The 24,089-nt window shown below is 49.0% G+C and overlaps 1 protein-coding gene across 1 annotated transcript in view; it reads right to left on the reverse strand.

The window, feature by feature from the left end:
- Positions 1–2,161: 2,161 nt before the first annotated feature.
- ELF5 (E74 like ETS transcription factor 5) overlaps positions 2,162–24,089 on the reverse strand; it is a 30,042-nt gene continuing 8,114 nt past the window's right edge. Inside the window, exons 3-7 of the mRNA XM_077777481.1 lie at positions 13,899–14,132; positions 11,387–11,437; positions 5,296–5,364; positions 3,966–4,161; positions 2,162–3,519 (exon numbers count right to left, since the gene is read on the reverse strand). Coding sequence (XP_077633607.1) covers positions 3,423–3,519; positions 3,966–4,161; positions 5,296–5,364; positions 11,387–11,437; positions 13,899–14,132 — 647 coding nt within the window. The 3' untranslated portion in view covers positions 2,162–3,422. The remainder of the gene's footprint in view (positions 3,520–3,965; positions 4,162–5,295; positions 5,365–11,386; positions 11,438–13,898; positions 14,133–24,089) is intronic.

Below are 24,089 nucleotides of genomic sequence, written 5' to 3' on the forward strand. Positions count from 1 at the left end.
TTACCCGTTCATCAGCTGACAGACAGACATGTGGGCGCCTCCACTTGCCGGCTGTTCTGGAATAATGCTGCTGTGCTCGTTTTGCGTACCTGCTTTTGTGTGGACACGTCCTTTTCATTTCTCCCATCCTCACCTTAAAGGGCATTTTCCCTTCAGCTCTGGCACAATGCTGCCTGAAGATCGGCTCCCAGTATTTTAAAATTGATGACTTGTTTTTCTGAAAGGAGCACTCACTCTGGGCTGTTAAGCTCTGGGAAGGATCTCCTTGCTCTTTTTAAATTCAGTGTCAGAATTTTGGCCTAAAAACAGATTCATCTTGTATTTCCCTGACAAATGAGCATCACTCCAATTTATCTACATAGGAAGTGAGCTGTAAGAACTTAGCACGTGCTTTTCTGGGAGAAAAGTGGGCAAGTTCCTGGCCACAAAACAGATGGCCAAATTCCACTTTATATGAGCTGATAAGACAAATTGAAGGCTTTAAAATCCTTATCAGAGCTTTTAACAGCATGAAAGGTTAGGAGAGGCGAACACAAAAAGTTCTGTATACTTTTAAAATTCTGGATAATTTTAAGCAGTCACAAATATACTGAAAGTTTTCTATAGAAAGCTCTATTATGGTCTTTTATAAAGGAAACACTTCTTCCTCACTTGACTCTTTGATAAGTGAATTTTGCATTGTTGTTTTTAGTTGGTTTTTTTTTTCCCCCTGCTCTGGTACCATTTGCCTGAAGTGTGGTATTTTAAGCAGCTTTTCATATTTTCCGTTCTTTAATGACTTGTATCATGAAGCTCTATGTTTAGGTAAAGTTTTAGAGTATAGTGGGTTGAATGAAGTCCTCATGTGGATTTGCCCGTGTCCCAGCCTCCTGAAGCTGTGAAGGTGACCTTATTTGGAAAAGAGTTTTTGCAGATGTCATTAAATTAAGGGTCTCAAGATATGATCACCCTGGATTATCCAGATGGTTCCCAAGTCCAATGATGAGTATTCTAAGAGACTAAAGGCGAGACAGAGGGGCAAGCCACTTGCAGGTGGAGGCAGAGATTGGAATCTTAGAGCCATAAGCCAAGGAGGCCTGGAGCTACCAGAAGCAGAAAGAGGCAAGGAAGGATTCTTTCCTAGAGCCTAGGGAGGGTGCGTGGCTCAGCCAACACCTTGATTTCAGACTTCCAACCTCCAGAACTGGGAGACAATACATCCCTCCTGTTATAAGCCACCAAATGTGGGAATGTGTCCTGGGCAGCTCTAGAAAACTAATGCAAAGAGGATGCTGGTGAATGGTTTTGTAAAGGGAAAACCTGAGTGGCAGAGGGATAAATTCTTTTGTTCTGTGAATTGCTTGAGGCCCCCCTCCAGGGCTGGGGCAGTATCTCTTAGGTAGTGTGTTACTCCTCACCCCTCCCCTCTTCCCCTCCACCCCCTCTCTGACCCCCACCTTAGCTTCTTTGTTCTGCTTCTGCCAAATTCTCTGCCAGAAAGTTCCCAGTTCTCTCCCATCAGCAAATTCCCAATTTTCTGGACAATGTCTTCTTTCAGTGGGACTGTGGACTCTGATCCCATCCATTGACATGGCACTTACCTCTTCAGATGGCTAGGACGGAGGTCTCAAGTTCAAAATGTACAAGCATTCTGGATGTATGGAAACAAAACCACAATAGTGTGAGAACATAGCTGAATGTCCGGAAAGAGGTATGAAGTGCTGACCAGATGCTCTGCCCAAAGGGGCAGTTTCTACTTAGCTCCAATCCCACAAAGCATTAGGAAACTAGGGTTGCGGGATCTGAGGTTTTAAAAGGAGCTGAAAACCTGGATTTTTATGTCAACCCCTTGATTTTTAGATAAGGTAACTAATTCAGAATGAGAAACAACAAAACCTCAAAACAAACAAAAAAAAGTGTGTGTGTACCCACGCGCATGCACACACACAAATGGATACCAAACAGAAACATATCTGTAGGCCCCATGAACCTCTGTTTAGGATGTAGAGGTGGTGGGCAGGGTCACTGCATATATTTCTTGCATCTTCTGGGGCTCTTTACACGTCCAAACTGCTAAGAGATGCAAGTGTCATCAAAGTTTTCACAGGTCGCTAATGTTTTGCTGAGTCTGCCTCGCAGAATTTAACAATACAGAGACACTTTAACACCTTAAATATTTTATTCACATTGTTTACAAACTATATCCACCTGGAAAACACATGAATCCAAAAATAGATTATTTTACAGTAATTCACATTTTTTTTAAAGCACGTTGCTTTTGAAGTTAAACTCTACGCAAGGAGGTCCTCAGCCTGTACGGTGGTTCAGTGCCTGGTCACATGGAGATCCCTGCTCTGGCGGAGTAGCAGCCCTAGGGACAGCCACCTCGTTGTAGGTCACTCATGGCTTCCCCACTGGCGAGTAATGAGAAGATGCCAGTGCAGACTCGAACCCGTGACATTTACTGGTATAAATTCACTCTACTTTTGTCAAGGAAATATATTTTAGAGCTTGAGTACATTCCGGGAAGACAAAACAAAAGAGACTTACACATTTAATTGGCCTTTACAGAGTTGTCAGGACACTGCCAGTTCTATAAGGGTTTATTTAACGCCTTGGCCACAGACGGAATGATTGAGTTCCAATTTTGTGGCACTGGCAGCTTGAATCAGAAACACCGGTGGTTTGGAAATCGGTGCAAGTATCCATAGACTAACCTGGCCGCCCCCCAGCAGGAGGAGAAGAGGGGGAAATAAACTCAGCAGGAGTCAATAATGTGCCTAGTTTTAAGTGTGTTGCTCTAGAAAGACGGCTATGGGAATTTTGCTGAGTGGCCCCAGGGATGCTCTGGTTCAGAAACTTACTATTAAACCTAGGCTAAGTCCAGTCATGTCCCAGCTTGATGGATTCGCTCCTTTATCGATTAAGAAACTCTTCTATGGCATCTGATGCGAACTATTTAAAATCTGCAGTGTGTCTGTCTGACACACGTCTCACCCCCTCCCACTATCCCAACTGCTCTTCCTTTGCGAGCTGCCGCTGTTAACAATGTGAAAACTTCTGAGCCTGTCGAATGGGAGCCCTGGAGAGCCTCCAGTGGCAGAACTGGACCCTCTCCTCTGAGCGGCACCAATAGCACGGGGCTACTGTGCATCCGCAACTCTTGATTAGGGAAGTGATGTGTGATCAAGGTACTGCAAATGATCATGCCCTCCTCCTCCCCCTGGGGAAAGGAAAAAAAAAAAAAGGAATTAAGGAATTTCTTAAGGGCTGCTGCCACTGTCCCCCAGCAGACAACAACAACTCTGAATCCAAACGTTAAGCTGAGAGGTGGAGAAATTTTATCAGCTCACTTGCAGGTGAACAACAACAACAAAAAGACTTTGCAGTGAGTGTCTATTGCGATCTGATTGAGAAGACAGAGATCCGTAAAATCGAGCAGATCATAGCTTGTCTTCCTGCCACCCGTGTGCATTTTTTCCAAATTTGTACACTAGCCTTCGGTCGACTCGCTCCAGAATTCCCGTTTTGTAGTAGTACCTGAGAAAGGCAAGCAGAAGAGGAATGTGGGGAGGCTCGCACCCCCGGGGAACCACCGAATATAAACCCTGTTCTCGTTCCTGTTGGGTGACCACGCTGGTCTTTGGTTACCCTGGTATTTTCACACCCTGCTATCAACTTACACTTAAACCTTTCCCAGCCGTCTTGAAGACCAAGCCTCCCCACACTGGGTTCAAAGCGTGTTTTGTGTGTGTATGTGTGGGACGGCCTGCACTCGGCGTGATCCCCGGGGCCGCGGCCAAGAATGCAAAGGACGGCGTGTCCGTTTACAAACCATAATCTCATCTGTAACCAAGAACCATGGTGTTGTCCCATGACCTTTCAATGATCAAGGAGAAAGCTGCCAACACAGTTTAATCCTCCGTGGCTGGCCATTTTCTAGAACTCTGCCTGAAGGCTCATGGCCTTTCATGCTATCCACTTACCTCAGAGCTCTGCTCAGCTTTTCATACGTCATTCTGTCATTCTTCTTCCTTTGTCCCCACATCTTTGCCAGGGCTTCTGATTTTACCACCCGAAAAATACCTTGTTCCCTATCTTCCCATTCCAGGATGCCACAGTTTTCTTCAGGAGATAGAAGCAGGTCTCGCACAAATTCCCACAGATGAGAACTCTGGAGGCCTTTTGAGAAGGAAGAAAACCAGTCACTTAAAAGGTTGTTAAGGGGCGTGTGGGTGGCTTAGTTGGTTGAGTGTCTGACTCTTGATCTCAGCTCAGGTCATGATCCCAGGATTGTGGGCACAGAGCCTGCTTGGGATTCTCTCTTTCCCTCTCTAGCTCTCTGCCCCTTGCCTCCTCATTCTTTTCCTCTCTCTCAAAATAAATAAACTTAAATTTTTTTTAATTCTAAGAGAATACAGTTTCTCATTAATTCATGAGAATGGCTGCTGCTTTTATGGGGTTATTTTCCATAGTAATGACTTAGTGCTCACTTGGAAGCTGACTGAGCTGTGAAATGTCTGTCTTCTATGAAAGCAATCAGAAAAAACATACATAGGGACGCCAAGTTTATACTGACTAGAAACACCATGGCTCACACACTGTGCTTGCTCCGTGGAACTGTGGACTGTTTCTTAGGAATTCATAAAATGACAGTCAAATGGTCTTTCTGACCGGCATTATGGTTGTACTAAAATCCCATAACCACACCTGTCTGGGCAGACCAATCCTACAATTAGCTTTTTCATGAAAAGCTGGTATTTCTCTTGTTTTCTTAACCACTTAACCACTTTCTATTGTGGTTAAGACCGGCTGGAGAGACTATCCGCCTGGGCTTGGGTCCTGAATTCATCTCTTCTAGCTCTGTAACCGTGATCTCTCTAGTTATCTGTGAAATCACTCTCTCCTAGCAGAAGTTGGAGGATTACGATTTAATACAGACTTGGTTCTGCACTGGGTAGATCTTAGGGCTGGGAAAGACTAACAGAATTGCCAACACATGGTGTTTTCTCTACCGTTGTCCCTGAGTACTTCAGAGAGAAGAATGCCCGGTAGACCAGGGGAAATAGACCCTTATTCAGAAATTCAACATGGTTAGAAAATTTCTTTCTTTCCTCATTTTAATTCTTGTAACACCGTGTCCAATTGAAAAGAAATGTGATTTTGATGACATTTATAAAAGTGAACTTTTCTGGTACCTTCTTTGGGAAAACAGCTGGTCCCATTCAAACATTCCATTTGAAAGCTTATTAGAATACTTTGCCTCATGAGTGGTTTCAGGAACTTAGAAATGAGAAATGGCGTCTCTACACTTACTTGTTCGACTATGACTGTGACAGTCTTGACTTTTGATGCCACTTGTTTTCAAACAATTTGTATCAGCATCTGAAATAGAATGATTTAGAGCAGTAGGAATCATTCAGAACTCAAATGAAACCAAAATGAGCCACTGTTAACTGGACACCTTTGTGGTAGAAGACACCACTCCAGGCACTTTGGGGGTAAGTAGTAGGTGCAAGGTGTTTGCCTTCAGGAAGCATTTGTGCTCTGTCTCACTGGGTGCCATGCTCTGCGCTCCGTGCTGGGAATAGGAGTAAACAAGACAGACCTGGTCCCTGTGCATGTGGAATTTAAGGACCCACAAGCAAGGCAAAACACAAGTCACACAATCCACCTACTTAAAGTGTTATGAAGCAAGACATCAGAGAGCAAACAAATGTGGGGAGTGCCTGCTTTAGATAGGGTGGCCAAGGAGGGCATTGTGTGCAGGAGGGATCTACGCTGATGTGAGGAAGTGAGACAATGTTCCAAAGGGAAGAAGCAGCATGTGCAAAGCCAGTGAGAGAGAGAGAGAACCAGTGAGGCAGGCACGCGTGCCCAGGGGAGAGGTAGACAACAGGCCACAGTGAGGACTTGGGGTTTTATTCAAAGAGTAAAGGGAAGACTTTGGAGTTTGACAAGATCCACATTTTACGAAAATTCCCGAGTAGTGTGTGGAGAATGGACTGGAAGGGACACTAGCAGAAGCAGAGAGACCAGAACTGATGAATAGCAGAAAGCAAGGCATTAACTCAATACAGAGCTCAATTAGAACTCATGCTGTAAGTAACAACTGAGACCCTTGCACAGCCTTGTTTCAAAGTAGTATATGGTTTACAGAAAAACAAAAAAGGTGGTACCAGATCTCACCCCCTCCACCTCTCCCCTTTCTCACTTTGCTCCAGCCACACTGGCTTCCTGGCTCTTTCAGAAACTCACGTGCACATTCTACCTCAGGGTCTTTGCACTTGCCCTCCCTCTGACCTGAGTGCTCTTTCCTTGGATATCCATGGGTTTGGGCCTCCTCTCAATCTTTGCTCAAAGTCACCTTCTCAGTGGTATCACACACACTTACCTCTACGCAGCATTCTGTATCCACAATCTCTTATTTATTTTTTTTGCTGTAATATTTATCACCATCGAACATAGTATAACCTCTTTTATTTAGTTCACTCTCTATTCCCATCAGAAGTCAGGGATTTGTGTTTCCAGATGTATTACCGCGCCCCNCAGCCCAGGGCTTGGCCTATGGCACATGCTTAGTAAGTAGTACTGAGCGACCACTGTACCATATGCTACATTAAGCACACTTAGCATACTTAGTTCTGTACTAAGCCTATGTACTGTAAGTCTAGTAGATATACTGTGCTCTAATCACTAGATGAAAGAATAAGTATGTTGTCAGGGAAAGGAACGGTGTCCTGTCTTGCACACTGCTGCCCAGGGCAATCTGCCTCACTGCCACTGGGTCATGTCACTCCTGGCGTAGCGCCCTGCAGTGGCTCCCTGTTGTGTCCAGGATGAAGGCTGCCACGTTAGGCCTTTCACAAACTGACCTCCACCTAGCTCTCTAGCCTTCTCTCTTGCTGCTCCCCAAATTCTTCCCTTCTCTTGAGTTAGGTAGTCCCAATGCCAATTAGCTTTCTCCTGCCTCAGGGCCTTTGCATAGCTTCCCACCCAGCTGACTCTCACTCTCCAGACCTCTTCAGGAAGTTTTCTCTGAACTTACCCCTGAGTTAGATCCCCTCTGTTTCCTAGCAACTGTGTGTGCCTTAGTTTACAGCACTAGTCCACTCCACTGTAATGGTTGATCTTGCCTCTTTTCTGCTCTACTATGGAACGCTTACTAAATGCCAAGTGCTTGTTGAGTGCTTCACACAAACTATCTGATTTATTTCCTGCAACCACCCATGTAGTACCGTTGCTATTTCCACTTTATGGAGGAAGAAATTGAAGACCAGAGAGTTTATGGATTTTATCCAGAGTGGTGGAGGCAGGACTTGAATCCAGAGCAGTTCTGTTCCAAAGCTGATGTTCAGAGCTATTACTTTATCTTGTCTTTCCTAGTAGGTGTTCAACAGCTGTTTCATGAGTAACTATGAGCTAAGTTTGTAGCGCATTTGCTATTACTGGGCACTCACCTCACCCACCTTTGTGATGAGCTTCTGTTACTATTCCCGTTTGACACAGAAATAAACGAAGGTGTAGGGGAGTCAGGGAGCACCCTGCAGGCCATTCACTCATCTGTTCACAAGTATCGAGCCAGTGTACACCCACACTACGAGGTGCTGGACGCACAGCCCCAAATAGGTCCAAGTCTCTCCACTTAGACCTCCAAGTGGGTAACATATCATAAACAAGCAAATACGGGCAATTAGGTGCAGAATGCTGGGAATACTGAGGCAGGGCGGGGGTGTGTAAAGAGTGGTGAAGGCGGTGAGCAAATCGCCCTTTAAAGCCAGCCCAGAAGCCTCCCTGCAGTGGGAAAGGCGCGAGCCCCGGATGTTGGGGGGGCGGGGCACCGTCAGGTCACGTGCCTGGCCGGGGGCGGGGCACCGTCGGGTCATGTGCCTGGCCGGACCTCGGAGCCCTAAGCTCGCACAGCTACAGTGCACGTGGCTTGGAACCAACAGTTAGGTGAACGCATGCCTTCGGCCTTCGGGTTCCCCGGGGCCTCGTCTCCACCCTTGCATATGCTACAGCCTGGAGCTGCACTGAGATGGAAAAACAGGCCCGTGCGCCCAGGCAGGGCCGTGCAGACGTGTGAGTGCCGGGTAAGGGCAGCCGAGCACGGGGGCAGCTGCCAGGTGGAGAGGCGCGAAGGCAGGTGAGCAGGACAGACAGCAGGCCGCTGGCGACACGAAAGACCGCTGCCCTTCTGTCCCATCAGACGCTGCGCTGCGCAGCGTCCCGCACGGAGGGGACCTGTTGTTGGGTTCCTTGAATCTTTTAAGAAGCGAGGCAGAGGCAGTTGCCAAGTTACAACCTCCGCCCACGCCAGTCGGAGGCCACAGCCCCCCCAGGGAGCCGCTGAATTTGTCTGCCAGTGGTGTTCCGGGGGACACTTGTCCTTGTCTCAGAAATATGTTCTTCTGGAAAGTGTCCCCGCCGCTCGGCTCTGCCGGGTGTGGGGCCCCTGGGGCGTGGCCTGGGTTGTCTGCTGTCCCTGGGATTTGGAAAGGTTCGGTTGCCTTGAGGCTGGAGACTTAAAGTGTGGCCAGCGGCGCCTGGGTGGTTCGGTGGGTTAATCATCTGACTACGGCTCAGGTCATGATGCCGCTGTTCGTTGGTTCGAGCCCCGCGTTGGGTTCTGTGCTGACAGCTCAGAACCTGGAGCCTGCTTCGAATTCTGTTTCCCTCTCTGTCTGCCCTTAACCCAGCTCCTGCTCTGTCTCTTTCTGCCTCCCAGAAATAAATAAATGTTAAAAATAAATTTTTAAAAAATGTGGCCAAAGGATATATTTTCAGTTGTTGACTGAAGTCCAGAAGCGATATGGGGGCTGGAGAGGCAGAGTTTCCAAAACCAGATCATCACATCCCCACCACATGAGTGGTGGCCTAGAGCCCACACTCGTGTCATGAGGAGGGGCTCTGAGCCTCCAAACAGGAGGCTCCCGGCCTCAAACCAGGCCTGTAGGCTTTGTTTTCTGGCATTTCTGCAGTGGGGGTGGTGGGGATGGGGTGTGTCACTTGGGCCAGGCCAACAGTTTTTTAGAGCTTGTTGGGCCCGGGCCCCTTCAGCGGGTACTGAGTTGAAAATCATCTCGTTCTCTGGATTGCTGCAGAGCTGGGCCCAGACCCAGAAGATTCTGGAGCCTTGGGTCTCAGCTGAGGGGCAGCAGAATGAAGAGAAGGATTTAGAGGCGTGTGCACATATGTATATGTGTGCTTGTGTGCGTGTGAATGTGTGTGAGTGTGTGTATGTGTCTGGTGAATGGCACAGTGTATACAAGCACAGACTTTGAGAAAATGAATTGGAATCCCATCTTATTTGCAAGTCATTGCTCTTCTGATTTCCTCAGATGCAAATGGGAGTCACTAAACTACTGACTGCAGTTGTAGTGAAGATTAAATGAGCTCAAGTATGGGCAGCTCTCCGCCTGGCACTGCCTTGGGCACGTGTTTCACAGATGCCAGTGAATGATGTTAATCTTCACTGAAGACGCGGGGGAGCATTACTTGAAGGCCCCAGGATGCCAGTCGTCCTGGGTGGCCAAGGCCTTGGCCTCTGGCTGGCACATCTCATTTCTGGGTTGGATGGTGTCTAAGATCGTGAAACATCACCTGGGCCATGGACATCGTGATTATACGTCCTGGACTTTCTAGAACAGGCTCCTTGTATGATCTGTCAGTCTGTTGGTCTTCTTCCTATTCCACTGTACATAGGGTTTCTGTTTGGGGAAATCTGTGGTTTCCTGGCTGTGGCCGTGGAGGCTGCCATTTGGTCAAGCTGTGGTGCTGGTTTGCGGGTTTTTGGGTGTACTCCCCAGACCACGTGACCCCGAGTTCAGTCTATAACTTGTGCCTCCCTGGTTGGAGCAGGCTGGGCAGCACCTGCACTGGGCGAGGCCTGGGTGGCTGCCAGAGCCAAGTGCTTGTCTCTGTGGGTGCGTGCACCAGAGAGGCCAGCTCAAAGTCCTTGTCTTACCACCGCCTCTGCCTCCAGAAACTTCTCTCTGTCCCTCCCCATCACCTGGTCTGGGCCTCTGTCACCGTCACTCTTCCCCTGGACAGTAGCCTTCTGCCCGAGTTCCTTCCTGACCTAGACATCGCTGTCTGGGGGTGGGGGGTGGGGGGCAGGGAGTCTTCTTAAAATGCAGATGGGATCTTATCGCTTCCTACTTTAGTGGCTTTCCAACCTGCTCAGAATGAAATCCAGGCTCAAGAGCTGTGTGTGACCTGCCCCTGCCCTGCTCTTGGCCTCTGCTGCCACTCCTCCCTCTGCTGATGTGGCCAACAGTCTTGTAAGTCTAAGAGAACTTACCACGGTGACAGGAATCTGAGCAGTCCTATGTGGTAGCCACTAGCTACCTGTGGCTATTGAGCACTTGGAATGTGACCAATGTGACTCAGCAGCTGAATTTTTACTTTATTTAATTTTAATTAAATTTAATGGCCACATGTGGCTGGTGGTTACTGTATCGAGCCTCCTAGTATGAGAGCTTCTAGCCTTTTTTTGATTCTTTCTCAAGGGCTTCAACATTTTTCCTGCCTCAGGGCCTTTGCACTTAGCACTCATTCCCTGGACCCTTTCCTTCCCTCTTTTCCTGGCTAACTTTCATCCTTTAGGCTTAATCTAAATATGTTGCCTTCCAGGAAGTCTTCCCTGGTTCTTTCAGGATAGAAACAATAAGTCATAAGAACCCATCTGTCTGTGTCTGCCCCTCACGAGGCCTCACCAGTACCCATTTGCCCTGTTCTCTCTCTGTGGATGAAGGGGCTAAAGTCCACGGAGGGAAGGGGCCTGCCCAGGACCCAGGACCCAGGACCCAGGACCCATATCTCTTCCTAGTTCCCAGGCCAGGGACATTGTGTGGGACTCAGTAACTAACAGCAATCATCATCATCATCTTTAAAAAATGAAAGCTCCTAAGTTCCTTTCCTAAACCTTCGCCATCTGCAGAAGTAAAACCATGAGGGTTAATTTTCAGAATGAGTGGGGCTACTGGAGGTCCTCCATGGCCTTGTAATTAAAAACCACTTAGCAAGATCATATCTTCAGAGACATTAGCGGCTAAAAGGCCCCGTGGTTGGTAATTACGATGATCCTTGCTCACAGATACCAGTGCTTGGAGCATCTGTGTTGCCAGCACGTCCAGGCCTTCACATGCACTGTTTCTCCAACTCACCGCAACCCGGCGAGGTCGCTCCAGTTCACAGATAGGGACACTGAGGCTGGGGGAGGACGAGGAATCCATAAATCCAAGCCCCATGCTCTGCCCACCACCTTTGTCCCTCCTGTCTTCTCCTGGCCTGTGACTGTTTTTAGGTCCTCAACTTTTCAATGTGGCCAGCGAAGAGCCAGCAAGCCCCCGCGCCCAACAGCAGCCTCAGCTCAGCCTCGGGCAGCTTGGCCTTGGTTACTTACAGTCTTTGATGGCGGCCTTGGTCTCCTCCGTGTCGTTGAAGAAGGAGTAACCTAGGAGAGAAAAGGAAGTCCATGGATCCCAGTTTCCCTGGCCAGGAGATGGGGCACAGGGAAAAGGGGGACTACTGTCCTCTCTGTGGGGTACTTTTATTTCAGAAAGAAACTTGGAGACCACCTGGCTCTTACTGGGCCACCCTGAAGCCATCCCTNCGGGGCAAAGAGAAAAGGGGGACTACTGTCCTCTCTGTGGGGTACTTTTTATTTCAGAAAGAAACTTGGAGACCACCTGGCTCTTACTGGGCCACCCTGAAGCCATCCCTGGGCGATGACAATCTCCTGGTTTCTAAAGGCCTCCTGGAGAGGGCCCCAGGGCCACGCATTCAGCAGCCTCCAGGATTTTCCAAGTGGGCCTGGGCTCTGAGCTGGGCCTTGTCACTGACCCCAGTGTGATCTTGCCAGTCACTCAGTCTCCAGGCTGGTGTTCCTCACTGGCAACATGGGACAAAACTACCGCTAGTTCCCCTTCGGCTCTCAGGGTCTGTGATCTGTGATGTGGCCTCTAATCCTTGGGGATTTAGATGCCTCTTACATGCTGGTCAAAGGGGGAAATGGCGCAGGAGGCCAAAAGACAGACATACTTGATTGACATGATGTTTAGGCAATGCCAAGCTGCATCCTCTTGGCAGGACACCTCCCTCTCCTGGCCCAGGGATTCTCATGCAAACAGTTCCCTCAGAAGGTTCTGAATGGAGCCTAGAGCTCTTCTCTGGGCTGCTGTGATTTACTCACTTTCCCCTTTTCAGGGAGGGCCCACTCTATGCCCAGGCCACTGCTCCAGGCAGGCCACTGTCACTGGCTAGAGAAGCCAAGACTGGATAACAATGGACAGCGGTCCCTTCCCTACCCCTGATGGGTCAAGGTTCCCAGGACAGAAGCTGAGCAGTGCCCCAGGGCCAACATCTGTAGCTTGCCTGCCCTCAGGCACTCGTGATGGGGGAGAGCAAGGAGTAAGCAAAGAATCTTAGAGTTGGAAGGTCTTCTGTGGTTTTCTGTCCAGACAGGAATCCCTGCCACAGCATCCCCATCAATCAGGGGGCTATTAGACTGCTTGATTATCTCCAGTGATGGGGAGCTTCCTACCTTTAGTGTATTCTTAAGCAAAAAAAAAGGTGGTAACTTTTAGAAAGGTCTATTCTTAAAATTGAGCTGAGATATGTTTCCTTTATTAAAAAAAACTCTTCTCCTTGGTTATATTCATAATGATAAAAAACAGCTGCCATTTATTGCCTTTACATCTTTATATGCTGCTGCAGGCAATGTTTCACTGAATCCTGTCACCTGTGAAGGTGTATTATTATCCCAATGTGCAGATGAGGCAGTGGACATCCAGAGAGAGCAAGTGACTACAAAGTATTGGAGTCCGGATTGGAACACAGGTCTTTCTGAACTCAAAACCCTTGCGTTCTATTGGTTTTCCACAAATCAACCCTGTCTGCTGTGTGACCGTGGAGAAGTCACTTAGTCGCTTGGGACCTTAGTTCTTTTATCTGTGACATAGGGATACAGAATTATATGTTCTCAAAAAAAAAAAAATCTCTCCAGTTTTAAAACACCTGTTCAACATTCTGCTCTTGCAGGACATGTTGAAATGTTAAAGAATGCCACTGGCGCCACCTTCCGGCCGTTTGCTCCTTGACCATTAGGAAAGTGATGACGAAACGCCAGTGAGTCGGAATCCTCTGGAAACGGGAAGGGAAAGGGTCTAGTTAATTTTCTTCTCCTTCTGCTTAATGAAAAGTCAAGCAGAAACCTCTTTTTCCATGTTTTATGGTTGCAAATCTTTTTTTTGTTTATTGTCAAGTTGGTTTCCATATAACACCCAGTGCTCATTCCAACAAGTGACCCCCTCCATGCCCGTCACCTCTTTTCCCCTCTCCCCCACCTCTCAACCCTGTTTGTTCTCAGTATTTAAAAGTCTCTTATGGTTTGCCTCCCTCCCTTTCCTTATCTATTTTTTCCCCTCCCCCTTCCCCATGGTCCTCTGTTAAGTTTCTTCTCCTGTTTCACATATGAGTGAAAACATATGGTATCTGTCCTTCTCTGCCTGACTTACTTCACTTAGCATAATGCCCGCGAGTTCCATCCACATTGGTACAAACTGCCAGATTTCATTATTTCTCATCATTATTGTTGCAAATCTTAATGAACACAATACATTATTTTATTGTATCTGCCTGGTTCCTGAATGTCTTTTTAGTTTTTCTTTTCTTCTTAAAAAAAAAAACAAAAAAACACTCAACCTGCTTCCCTGTACCTTGTTCCCTTTGACCTACAATCTCTAATTCTAGCAAACTAGAATTTCCACGTATTGAGAGATTTGGGTTAAGGGGGGTTTGGTGAATAGAGAGTTCCTGTTAGTGAGATTTTGCTGTGTGAGGCACATCGTGGGGTCAGGTCATTTGGTCCCAACCCCGGGCGTGTCCCCGGGAAGCCCGGCCCTCTGGACACTGACCTTGTGAGCGGATGTTCTGGAGGATGAGGTAGAGGTACTCCCCACAGATGCCGGCCGCCTCGATGAACTCCTCCTGCGTCATGCTGCACAGCTGCGGGCCGCTGATGTTGAAGTGGCAGAAGGAGATGCAGTTGGCATCCAGCTTGTACTGGTCACAGCAGAACTGGAGCCATTCCCAGACGTGGCGCTTGGTCCAGTACTCCGGGTGGACGGACGTCCAGTAGGAGTCGCAGGCTATGTCAGGAGACAGGGACGTGAGGGACAGCCACCTCCAGGAAGGCCTTTAAAGGGCCCCCCGAAGGAGGCTCCGGTTATGTTAACACCCCCCATCCCTGGACTGCGAGTTAAAAGAGCCTCTGGCTTTGCGGTGTTCCGCTGGGGCCCAGTTAGCTACTCCACTGCAAAAACCAGAAGAGACTGGATCTTACCAGTGGACTTTGTGACACGAGAGAAGATGATGGGCGAGAAACCGAGTCATGGCTTAGGAGTACCTGGGCCTAGTTCTGATGCTTAGAAAGAGGGGAACTAATGGAGAAGGAGAGAACAAGCCCTTCAGTGGTTCGGTTTCAGACAACAGGATATGAAGAGCACAGTCTTTCGAACCTGAGAGCCCAGACTCAAACCCTAGTTTGGCTGCTTTTGACTTGGGCAGGGTCCACAGACATTTAAGCCTCAGTTTCCTCATCTGTAAAATAGGTATAATATGCCCAACACACAGGGCTGTTATGCAATTTGGAGTTAACAGATATAGGCTGTGTAGTGCCTAGAAAGTTATCAACAATTCAATAGTTATTAAATGCCGATTGCGTGCCAGACACAATCCGAAGCTGATTTGAGTCCCTGCCCTCTTATAACAGTTGTGAACACTAGCTACTGGTTTGTGCACTGCTTCTGGTCATCTAGTGCCGAGGGCTTGAGCTGGTGCGACATCGCCCAGAGTCCGACAGACCTTGGATCACCATAGCAGTCTCCTCTGGGGAAGAGTGACGTGGAGAAGTTGATTGTATTGTTGCTTTTATGGTTTTGATGATGCTTTTCCATCCTGAGGCCAGCGCCCTGTCGCTCCTTCAGAGGAGCCCCATACAAACCCAGACAGAAGTGGGCACCATCTTGTCTGGGAGACTGGGAAGGGGCCATGCTTGGCTTAGAACGGAGGCTGGGTGCTCAACAGCTCTGTCCCGATGCCAGGAGAAAAAGGTAGCCGACAAGGAGTGTGGAAAAAGTGAGGAGAAGGGCAGAGCATGGAGGATGGCACAGGTGACTGGCTCAGGCTGTGCGACAACAGAAAGTGTCACTCAGGGTTAGACTCCACAGCAAGTGTCAATGAGGCTATTCTGATTCCCCCATAAAGGCTGCATTTGTTGCCAGTGTCCGCAGTGAATCTATGGACCTTCCAGTCCAAGGCAGGAGAGAGGTTGTCTGTCCTGTCAGGCGTATTGTTCCTTCAGAAGCTTCTCAGGCACCTCTCTGTGTCAGCTCCTCAAGTTCCTCAAATCCTCCCAAATAGGTATGATCAGGCTATTTCACAGAGGGGAAACTGAGGCTCCCCCTAAAACACAGAGCCCCTCCAGAAATCTCTTTTTCACACCCTAGATTGGATTGAGGGGTGGTTAACTTAAACAATAGATTTGCTTTCATTTATTTCAAGTTTTTAGTCATAATTTTATACGCATGTGGACAAAGGGTCGATAGTCTGCCATGATGGTTGAGGTCAGCGTTGTTGCATCTACCTGGTGGGTGAGGAGAGCAAGGGGGCCGCCTCGCTTCTTGCTTGCTGGTCGCTGACTCCAGCCAGCCCACTAGCCTGTGGGGGGCAGCTTGAGGCCAGTAGGGTCTACTGGAAAATAGGGCGGCCATTCCTCTGTCTGGTCTGTGCTTTCATCTCCTGGTTTCTGGCTTGAGTAAACCTAGGGGGCCTTTGACATTCCTGGTATTCTGATGAGGGATGTTTATGAGCCTTGAAATTCTTCCACCCTTGGTCTCTAGCTGAGTCCCCGACGGAGATGGCTATCGGTGTGCAGCAGTTGGAGGAGACAGTTTATTTCTTTTCTTGGAAAGGTTTCCCCCAAGTCTCCATTCCCTCCTCTTTCCACTTCCACCTCCTTGTTATTTTCTTTGGCACGTGAAGAAGGCCATGTTGTTTCTGGAAGCTAAAGGGCCTGGAGGATTCGGAGAAACGCTTGGGTGGGGGTGGGCACTGACATGAGGAGGTGTTGCTGGCAGGCTCTGTTCCCCTCAGCTCTCGCCTTTGAAGCTCACCCACAGAGCAGGCTTTGTGTGCGGCTCCCCCTGGAGGGAAACCAAAGCCAGAGCCAAGCATGGCGGGCTCTCCTCACCAGGGAAGGCCTTCCCGCAACCCCCGGAGCTGAGAGGAAAATGGCTGTTCTCACTACACGGAGGGCAAAGAGAGCCAGCATCATGGGGCGCTTGCTGGTTGCCGTGTGTTTCCATGGTCCTATCCTTGCTAGAGGGATGCAGAGGTGAGGCCGACAGAGGTGGGGAAGGCCTGCTTCATCTGGCCCTTCCTTACTCCCTCCCGTGTGGCTCCCTCAGGATTCCTCCTGGCCCAGAACAAGGTCTCCATCTACCTTTTCCTAACTAAATCCCTGCTCATTCTCAAGACCACAGCTCACTCCCCCATCTCAGGGAATCTTTCCATGCCTGCACAGCCCCCTCAGAGGTCTTTCTCAGAAGGATTCATGCCTGCTCTACTCGTACCCCAACCTTGAACTCCATATGGCTGGCCAGCTCTGCTTTGCTCACCCTGAGTCAGGGGTGCCTGGGGCCTGGCCTACCCCGCTGTGGGTGCTCAGTGAATGTAACTGGCTATCTGAATGACCAAGGGTTATCCCCATTTTACAGATGAGAGAAATGAGATTTTGGGAGGCTATGTGACTCTACTAAGGCCACATGGGTAGTCAGTAAGGGAGTTAGGTCCACATCAACTCTTCCATCTTTAAATGTAAGAATTTTGCATCATATCATGCCTCACTGTTCTTGGTTGATGAGGCCCAAGTTGGACACACCTCAAAGACTAACTAAAAAAGATTTGGATGAAGGGATCCTGAAAGCAGACACACACACAGCAATATATGTGTAATATGTAGAAAGATTTGGATGAAGGCATCCTGAAGGCAGATACACACACAGCAATATATATATATACACACACACACACACACGTATATATATATAAACTTATATATAATGTATAATATGTAAAATTTACGTATATATGTATAGTAGGATACATATATAAAATTTAGTTTAAAAATCAGAAAAAGGATGAGAGACTGATGATGACCACATTTATAACCTTTAGAATGGCGTGAAAAAGATTCTTTTGCTACTTGGAAGAGATGAACTCAGGGCAAATAAAAGAAAGAGTGGGGCACCTAGGTGGCTCAGTTAAGCATCTGACTTCAGCTCAGGTCACTATCTCGTGGTTCATGAGTTCGAGCCCCAATTCAGGCACTGTGCTGATAGTTCTGAGTCTGGAGCCTGCTTCAAATTCTGTGTCTCCCTCTCTTTATCTGCCCCTCCCCTGCTCATGCTCACTCTCGCTCTCTCTCTCTCAAAAATAAATATTAAAAAAATTTTAAAATTAAATTTAAGACATTGAAAAAAGGAAACGGTAATGCACCTACAGAATATGTTATCTTTAACAAGTTGTATTATCTGGAAATATAAAGTGTTTTTCTCAATGCATGTAGCATTTATAAAATAATCAAAATTTTTTGGGGAAGCTGAGCATTGAGGCTCTTCTGCCTTTGTGTACAAACGACATCACCTGCCTGGTAATCTAAATGTCCACAGGCCACTATTAAGCAACAGGCTCAGCCAGTAACTTTGAAGTTGGAAGTGGGTCAGGACATTTGTTCAAGGGCCAGCCACATTGGGAGGAAGAATGGAGCAGCTAAGGGAGTTTTCAGCAATTGTAGTGGTGGCTGGGGGTAGTTCTCACAAGTGAGGCTATACCCTGTAGCATATTTAAATTCAGAGGGAGGGGGTGCCTGGGTGGCTCAGCTGGTTAAGTGTCCGACTTTGGCTCAGGTCATGATCTCACGGTTCGTGGGTTTGAGCCCCGTGTCGGGCTCTGTCCTGACAGCCAGCTCAGAGCCTGGAGCCTGTTTCAGATTCTGTGCCTCCCTCTCTCTCTGACCCTCCCCTGCTCACTCTGTCTCTCTCTCTCTCTGAGAAATAAATAAAACATTATTATTATTTTTTTAATTCGGAGGGAGGATTTAAGCTTGTAGCACTGGGCTGGCCCACTCACATGCCCACATGGTCAGCAGTGAATGTCCATGGAAGGCGCTTAGAACAGAGACAGGCATTTATGTAGGAAGTGCTCACTGAATACCGTCCATTTACACTGGTTAGTACTGGGGCTACCCACAGCACTGCTTTGATTGTTTTTCCTCAAATACTTCTAATACATTCCTTCTCTCTGTGTGTATATCAGCAGCTTTGTTCCTTTCCAGAGATTTGAGTTTATTTTCTTTATGAGAACAAAAGAAGTTATACTCTAAAGCAAGCAAATTTGTCCTTGAATTGCCAGCAGGAGTTAGACATCCAGTGCTGTTCAAAATGTGGGGACACCGTGTAATTTTGTAAAATGCCTGATGTTCGGGACACACATGAGACCTGTGCTTCTGACATTGGAGTGGAGGGGCAGTGGCTAAATCCCCACAGAGGGTGCCAGGGGTAACGGGACCCACATGGTTAATGTCTGTATACGTCCACTGGCAATGCCAGAGAGTGGGTCCATTAATCCTCACTTCCATTCTTTGTTATAGATATCTGCCGTCTTCTCAATCTTATGCCAAGGGCTCTTAAAAAAAATCTAAGTGATGTCCCTTGGCCGTCTCTTCCAAATGGATTGCTGCCCCTAAGCCCTTCCTACGTAGAAATTCTGGAGCCAATAACTTCATTATTTTGGAGCACCAGTTGAAGCCAAAATCTGGGTGAGGGGAGAGTTTGACTTTTCTTAGCTATGCAACACAATGCAAAATCTGCAGACTGCAAAAGTAGTTTGAGCTTAAAGCTTCGAGTTATGTCCCCAGACCCTTTGTAGGGGGACTTGGTCTTTCTCTGCTGACAGGGGAGCTTCGATGAGAAAGTTTGTGAAGCTAAATGAGCCTGCAAGCTGGATTCAGTGAGACTCTTGTTCCCCTCCTCCATTCTAACTGTTCGTCAACTGACCTGAAGTGGAAGGGACCTGCCGAAAAAGACCTGGAAGGGAGTGGAGGACTGTGTGGAGTAACAGAGCTTGGGCTGTGGAGTGGACCTTCCTGATTTGCAGTCCTGACTCTTCAGCATATTAGCTGTGCAATCCTAACAGACCTTCCTAACCTCTCTGGACTCCAGCTTCCTTCTGTAAAACAAGAATAATAATAGTGCCTATCTCTTAGGAGGTTTGCTATGAAAAGGAAAAGAAATGGTTCCTATAAAGAACTTAGCTCAGTTATCTGGATGACAGCAAGCCTTCAAGATAAGTCACCTGTAATTCGTTACTATTTTGGGACGGGGTGTGTTCTCAGGGGAATGAGGCCTTCCCCACCAGAGCTTCAGTCTAGCGGAGGGACAAGCAGAACAAAGCAAACCCAGGGCTCGGCGTGGGGAGGCAGACAGTCTGGGTCAGAGGAGGCCCGAGGTAGACAGCCTGGACCATAATTAGCGTGATTTATTAGCATAGAGAGTTGGGAAAATTTTTTGCTCGGGGCCGCACCGAAGAGAGCTGGTGAGTGGACTGGGTAGTGCGGGGGCACCATCAATTGTGGCTTTATCACCGAAAGGAAGGGCTTTATGAGGGGGGAAGCCTGAAATGATAAATTGTTTCCAGGTTTCCTCCCAGAGATGGTCTAACTCCATCCAATAGCCCTTCTTGGCATTCCTTCCAAGGCTGTGGGATGATTTAGACCATGAGACGGTGGAGCGGGAGGTAAGCCCAGAGTAGTGTAAGAAACTGGATGGAGAAAACACTGGAAAGGGCTGGTGGGTGTCCGCAAAGAGCTGTGGCCTGGGGCAGGTGAGGCTGGGAGGGCACAGGGAAGTCCTGAGCGGTCCTGAGGCCACAGCTGCTCAGGTGTGTGCTGGATAGGGTAGCAGTGGTGAGCTCTGAGGTCTCTCTCTGCCAGTGCTCCTGGGATGTGATCACTGCCATGGGCTCCCCTCAACACTTCTCAGTGGACTTTATTTATCTGGTTTTTAAATTTTTTTTTAACATTTATTCATTTTTGAGAGAGAGGTAGAGTGCGAGTGGGGGAGGGGCAGAGAGAGAGGGAGACACAGAATCCAAAGCGGGCTCCAGGCTCTGAGCTGTTTATACAGAGCCCCAGGCAGGGCTTGAACCCATGAGCGGTGAGATCATGACCTGAGCTGAAGTCAGATGCTTAACCGACTGAGCCACCCAGGTGCCCCTTATTTATCTGGTTTTGATTTAGAAATTCTTAGACTGTTTCTTTTGAGTGTGCTCTCAGACTTCTATACCCAGCACATGATTCTTGCTTAGAAAAGCCCGCATGGGACCCAAATGCCTCTCTCCCTGATCTTCCGGATATTAACACCCAAAAAGCTTTGCACCTTTTCAAATAAAGTTCTTTATTTAAATAAAATTTCCCAGGGGCGCCTGGCTGGCTCTGTCAGCTGAGCGTCTGACTTCGGCTCAGGTCATGATCTCATGGCTCGTGAGTTTGAGCCCCGCGTCAGGCTCCGTGCTGACAGCTCCAGTTCCTGTCTCAATCTTTCTCTGCCCCTCCCCAGCTCCTACTTTCTCTCTGTCTCAAAAATAAATAAAAACATCAACAAATAAAAAAGGTAAATAAAATTTCCCCTGGCGTAACAATAGCTGACACATCTGTGGAGTGTTAGGACGTAGGAGTTACCCTTCTGGACTCTGTGCCCATGTTATACTCCACACAGTGCCACCAGGTCCTAGATCACCTCGCCCATTTTACAAAGTAAACCAAGAAAGTAAGGCACAGAGAGGTGAAATCGCTTTGTGAGGTCACACAGCGAGTGAGCAGCAGAGCCAAGAGTAGGTCAGGTATGTGTACCTCAGTCCCTACAGCTGAGGCTTAGCGGCCACTGCGCTGTGCTGTCTTCCGGGTGAAGACACTTGCTTGAGGGTGGGGAGCGGGAGAGGGAGCCGGAGCCTGGCCTTCTCAACTGTCATCCCAGGTCCCCGAGGGACCCCCCAGGAACCCCCAGAACTGCCCCAGTCTAGAATCCTCTGCTGCAAAGTATGAACCGGAATCCAAGGCAGAGGGAGGACCACATGTGGGCGTGGTGACCCTGCCCAGCATGGGGAGGGGTATATGCGTGTGTGGAGGTTCAGGACGGAGAGCCAGAAGCTAAGTGTGAGGCCAGGACACTCCGTGACTTGTCAGAACTTGAGCGGAGAAATCATCTTTTACAAAGTCTCATATGCTTGTAAAATATATGCAGCACGCCTGCCGCGCTTTGATAAAATTTTCCAGTATTTGTAGTTCCTCAGTTGAGGAGAGCCGAAGGGAACGCCAGGGTGAGTTAATGAAACTCTAGAGTATTTTGCAATCTGTGACCATCCACTCCCCAGGCCGCCCGTGCGGCGCACACCAGTCGCGCTTCAAAGGGCAGGTCGGGTCCTCTGTGGAGGGCACAGATTGAGCGGCTGTCTGCTAAAGCCATTTGCAGAGCTTGGGGAAACAGCTGGTTTTCCTGACCACGTTCATTATTCCTCTCTAGCGGGCACACCCTTTCCTTCTCCTTTTCTTTCCCCTTGGTCTCAAAGTACCTAAGCGGTCAAATTCCGTGTCAGAAAGAATGAGATGGGGACCTTAGTTGCTTTTGTTCAATATGAAGAATGGAGAGAGGAGCAGGTTTTCCACCAACTGGGAGTCGTGAGGTGTCCCTGGCAACGTGAGCGCCTCCCTCCCAAGGGCCTGGCATTGCCTGAAACGCTTTCCGTGTGGAGGATCAGCCCTCCCAACCCTGAGGGGGCAAAGGCCGTTCCGGCTGGGAGCGTCCGGCTGGGAGCGTTTATCTCAGAGATGTTAGAAAACACCTGCGAAGGTCGTGGTGCCGGTGGTAGGTGAGGGCGGCAGCCAGACCCGAGGAGGAAGCTGCCGCTGGGGCAACCGCGAATGAATGCGAGGTGGGGCGTTCTGTGAGGCTGCGGAGGGATCTCCGTGACTCCTGGGTGCAGGCGGCAGTGCAGGCGGCGTGCGAGGCGGCGTCCGGGGTGAGTCGGCGGCATCCCGCTCAGAGACGGCTCTGCGCGGACGGATGCGTCACGTCTCTGCGTGAGAAGAGACAGAGAGAGGCCCTGCTGGGCACTCCTCCCGTCGGTGGGGCTCTGAGGAGAGCCGGGGCCTGCAGGGCCCACCCGGTGCCCGGGGAAGCTCTCAACCACCCTCTCACATCCAGCTTCTCTCACCACCTTTGGGAGGCCAGAGACGTTCGGCTCCTTCTGGAATCCAGGGCGGCCAGGTGGCAACTCCAAAGCCGGGCTCCTCCCTCAGGGAGTATTAGGGAGCTGGGCCACTCCTGGAGGGTATTTTATCTTCACTGGCCTCATGCCTTGGTGGGACTTTGTGTTTTCTCAGTGGGTCGTGGGAGAAGAAGGCTACATCTGTGGTGCAGGAATCAGAGAAGCTTCTGGAAAGGGTCCCAGCAAAGACCTGGTCCATCCCCTTGTTACACTGATGGAAATGCAGGGGCCTCGGGCAGGAGAACGCTGTGTCTTTTTATCTAAGACTGTTGGGTTTCAGCCCCATCAGCAGTCTAATTGATGATCACTTCAGTTTTTTGTACTTTTTTACTGTGGTAAAGTAGAACTAAGATTTACCGTTTAATTCTTTTTACGTGTAGAGTTGCATGGCATTAAGCACATTTATTTACATTACTGTGCAGCCATCGCCACTGCCTGTGGTGAAACTACCACTTTCTCATCTTCCCAAACTGAAAGTAGTCCTTCAGTTTTCACTTATTTATTTTTTTAGGGAGAGAGAGCTTGAGTGTGGGAGGGGCAGAGAGAGGGAGAGAGAATCCCCAGCAGGCTCCATGCTGAGTGTGGAGCCCAACGTTGGACTTGATCTCACCATCCTGGGATCATGACCTGAGCTGAAATCAAGAGTTGGACGCTTAACCGACCGAGCCACCCAGACGCCCCTGCCCTTCATTTTTAAATGCATGTGTGTGCTTGTCCTGTGTCTGACTGTGTCCCAAACACTTGACATATATTAGTAAGTCACCCTCACAACAATCCTACGAGGTAGGCATTATTGCTATCTCCACTTTACAGATGAGAAGACTGAGGCACGAGAAATTATGATGGCACAGGTATTAAATATCAAAGCCAGACTTCGCAGTTAGGATGCCTGGCTCCGAGGTCTGAGCTCTTGAGGACAACATAAACCGTTCCAGTACCTGCAATACTTCCCTGGGGCAGGTGGCTGAGGGCGCCCCTCCTGCCGCCACCCCGCTGCCACCTGGCAGAGGAGGCAGGGAGAGGGGCCTCCCAGGATGGCAGGTCTGGGTCATGCATGGGGGAGAGGGAAGGACCTTCTCTCTGGGTCCTGCCTTCATGGGACACATGGGGAAATGGTGCAGACATGAAAGCCTTCCCTTTCCTCCTTCAAATTTAGGAAACGAGGTGCTTCCTAGGCCTTAAGGAGAATTGGAATATGTATCTGGCTGACTCAGGACCCTTCAGATAGAGTGAGAGACATCAGGTGTGTGCGTGTACGCACAGATTGGTGTTGGGAGCCGTGCAGGACTGGATTATAGAGGTAAGTGCCTCAAGTCTGTGCAGCTCTGGCCTCTGGCCTGGAGGCAGGGGCTTTCCAGGTGACGGACATTTTGCCGCATCCTTGGAGGCGTGGCCTCTGCTGGACCCACCTGTCTCCTGCCCCTGGGCGTGGACCACGCCAAGCTGGGATGCACAGGGTTAAGGCCCCACGAGGACTGACAGCTTGGTTAGGACTTGCATCACCAGCCTCAGGGTGCGCACCTGCCGCGATAGCAGTCTGCCAGGTTTGCTGTGATGTGCAGTCACCCGAGCACCTGGGGACAGAGGCCCTCGGAAAGATTCTGGGGCAAAGCTCAGCTGGCCTCCCCTGCGCATGGGATTTGCATAAAGCCCCATGCTTCCTTTGTAGGTGGAGAAGACTGGCTGAGAGAGGACGAGGTGGGTGAAGGGAGGCCTAGGGG

This window comes from Crocuta crocuta, unplaced genomic scaffold (genome assembly GCF_008692635.1).
Source record: "Crocuta crocuta isolate KB4526 unplaced genomic scaffold, BGI_CrCroc_1.0 scaffold384, whole genome shotgun sequence".
Lineage (NCBI taxonomy): Eukaryota > Metazoa > Chordata > Mammalia > Carnivora > Hyaenidae > Crocuta > Crocuta crocuta.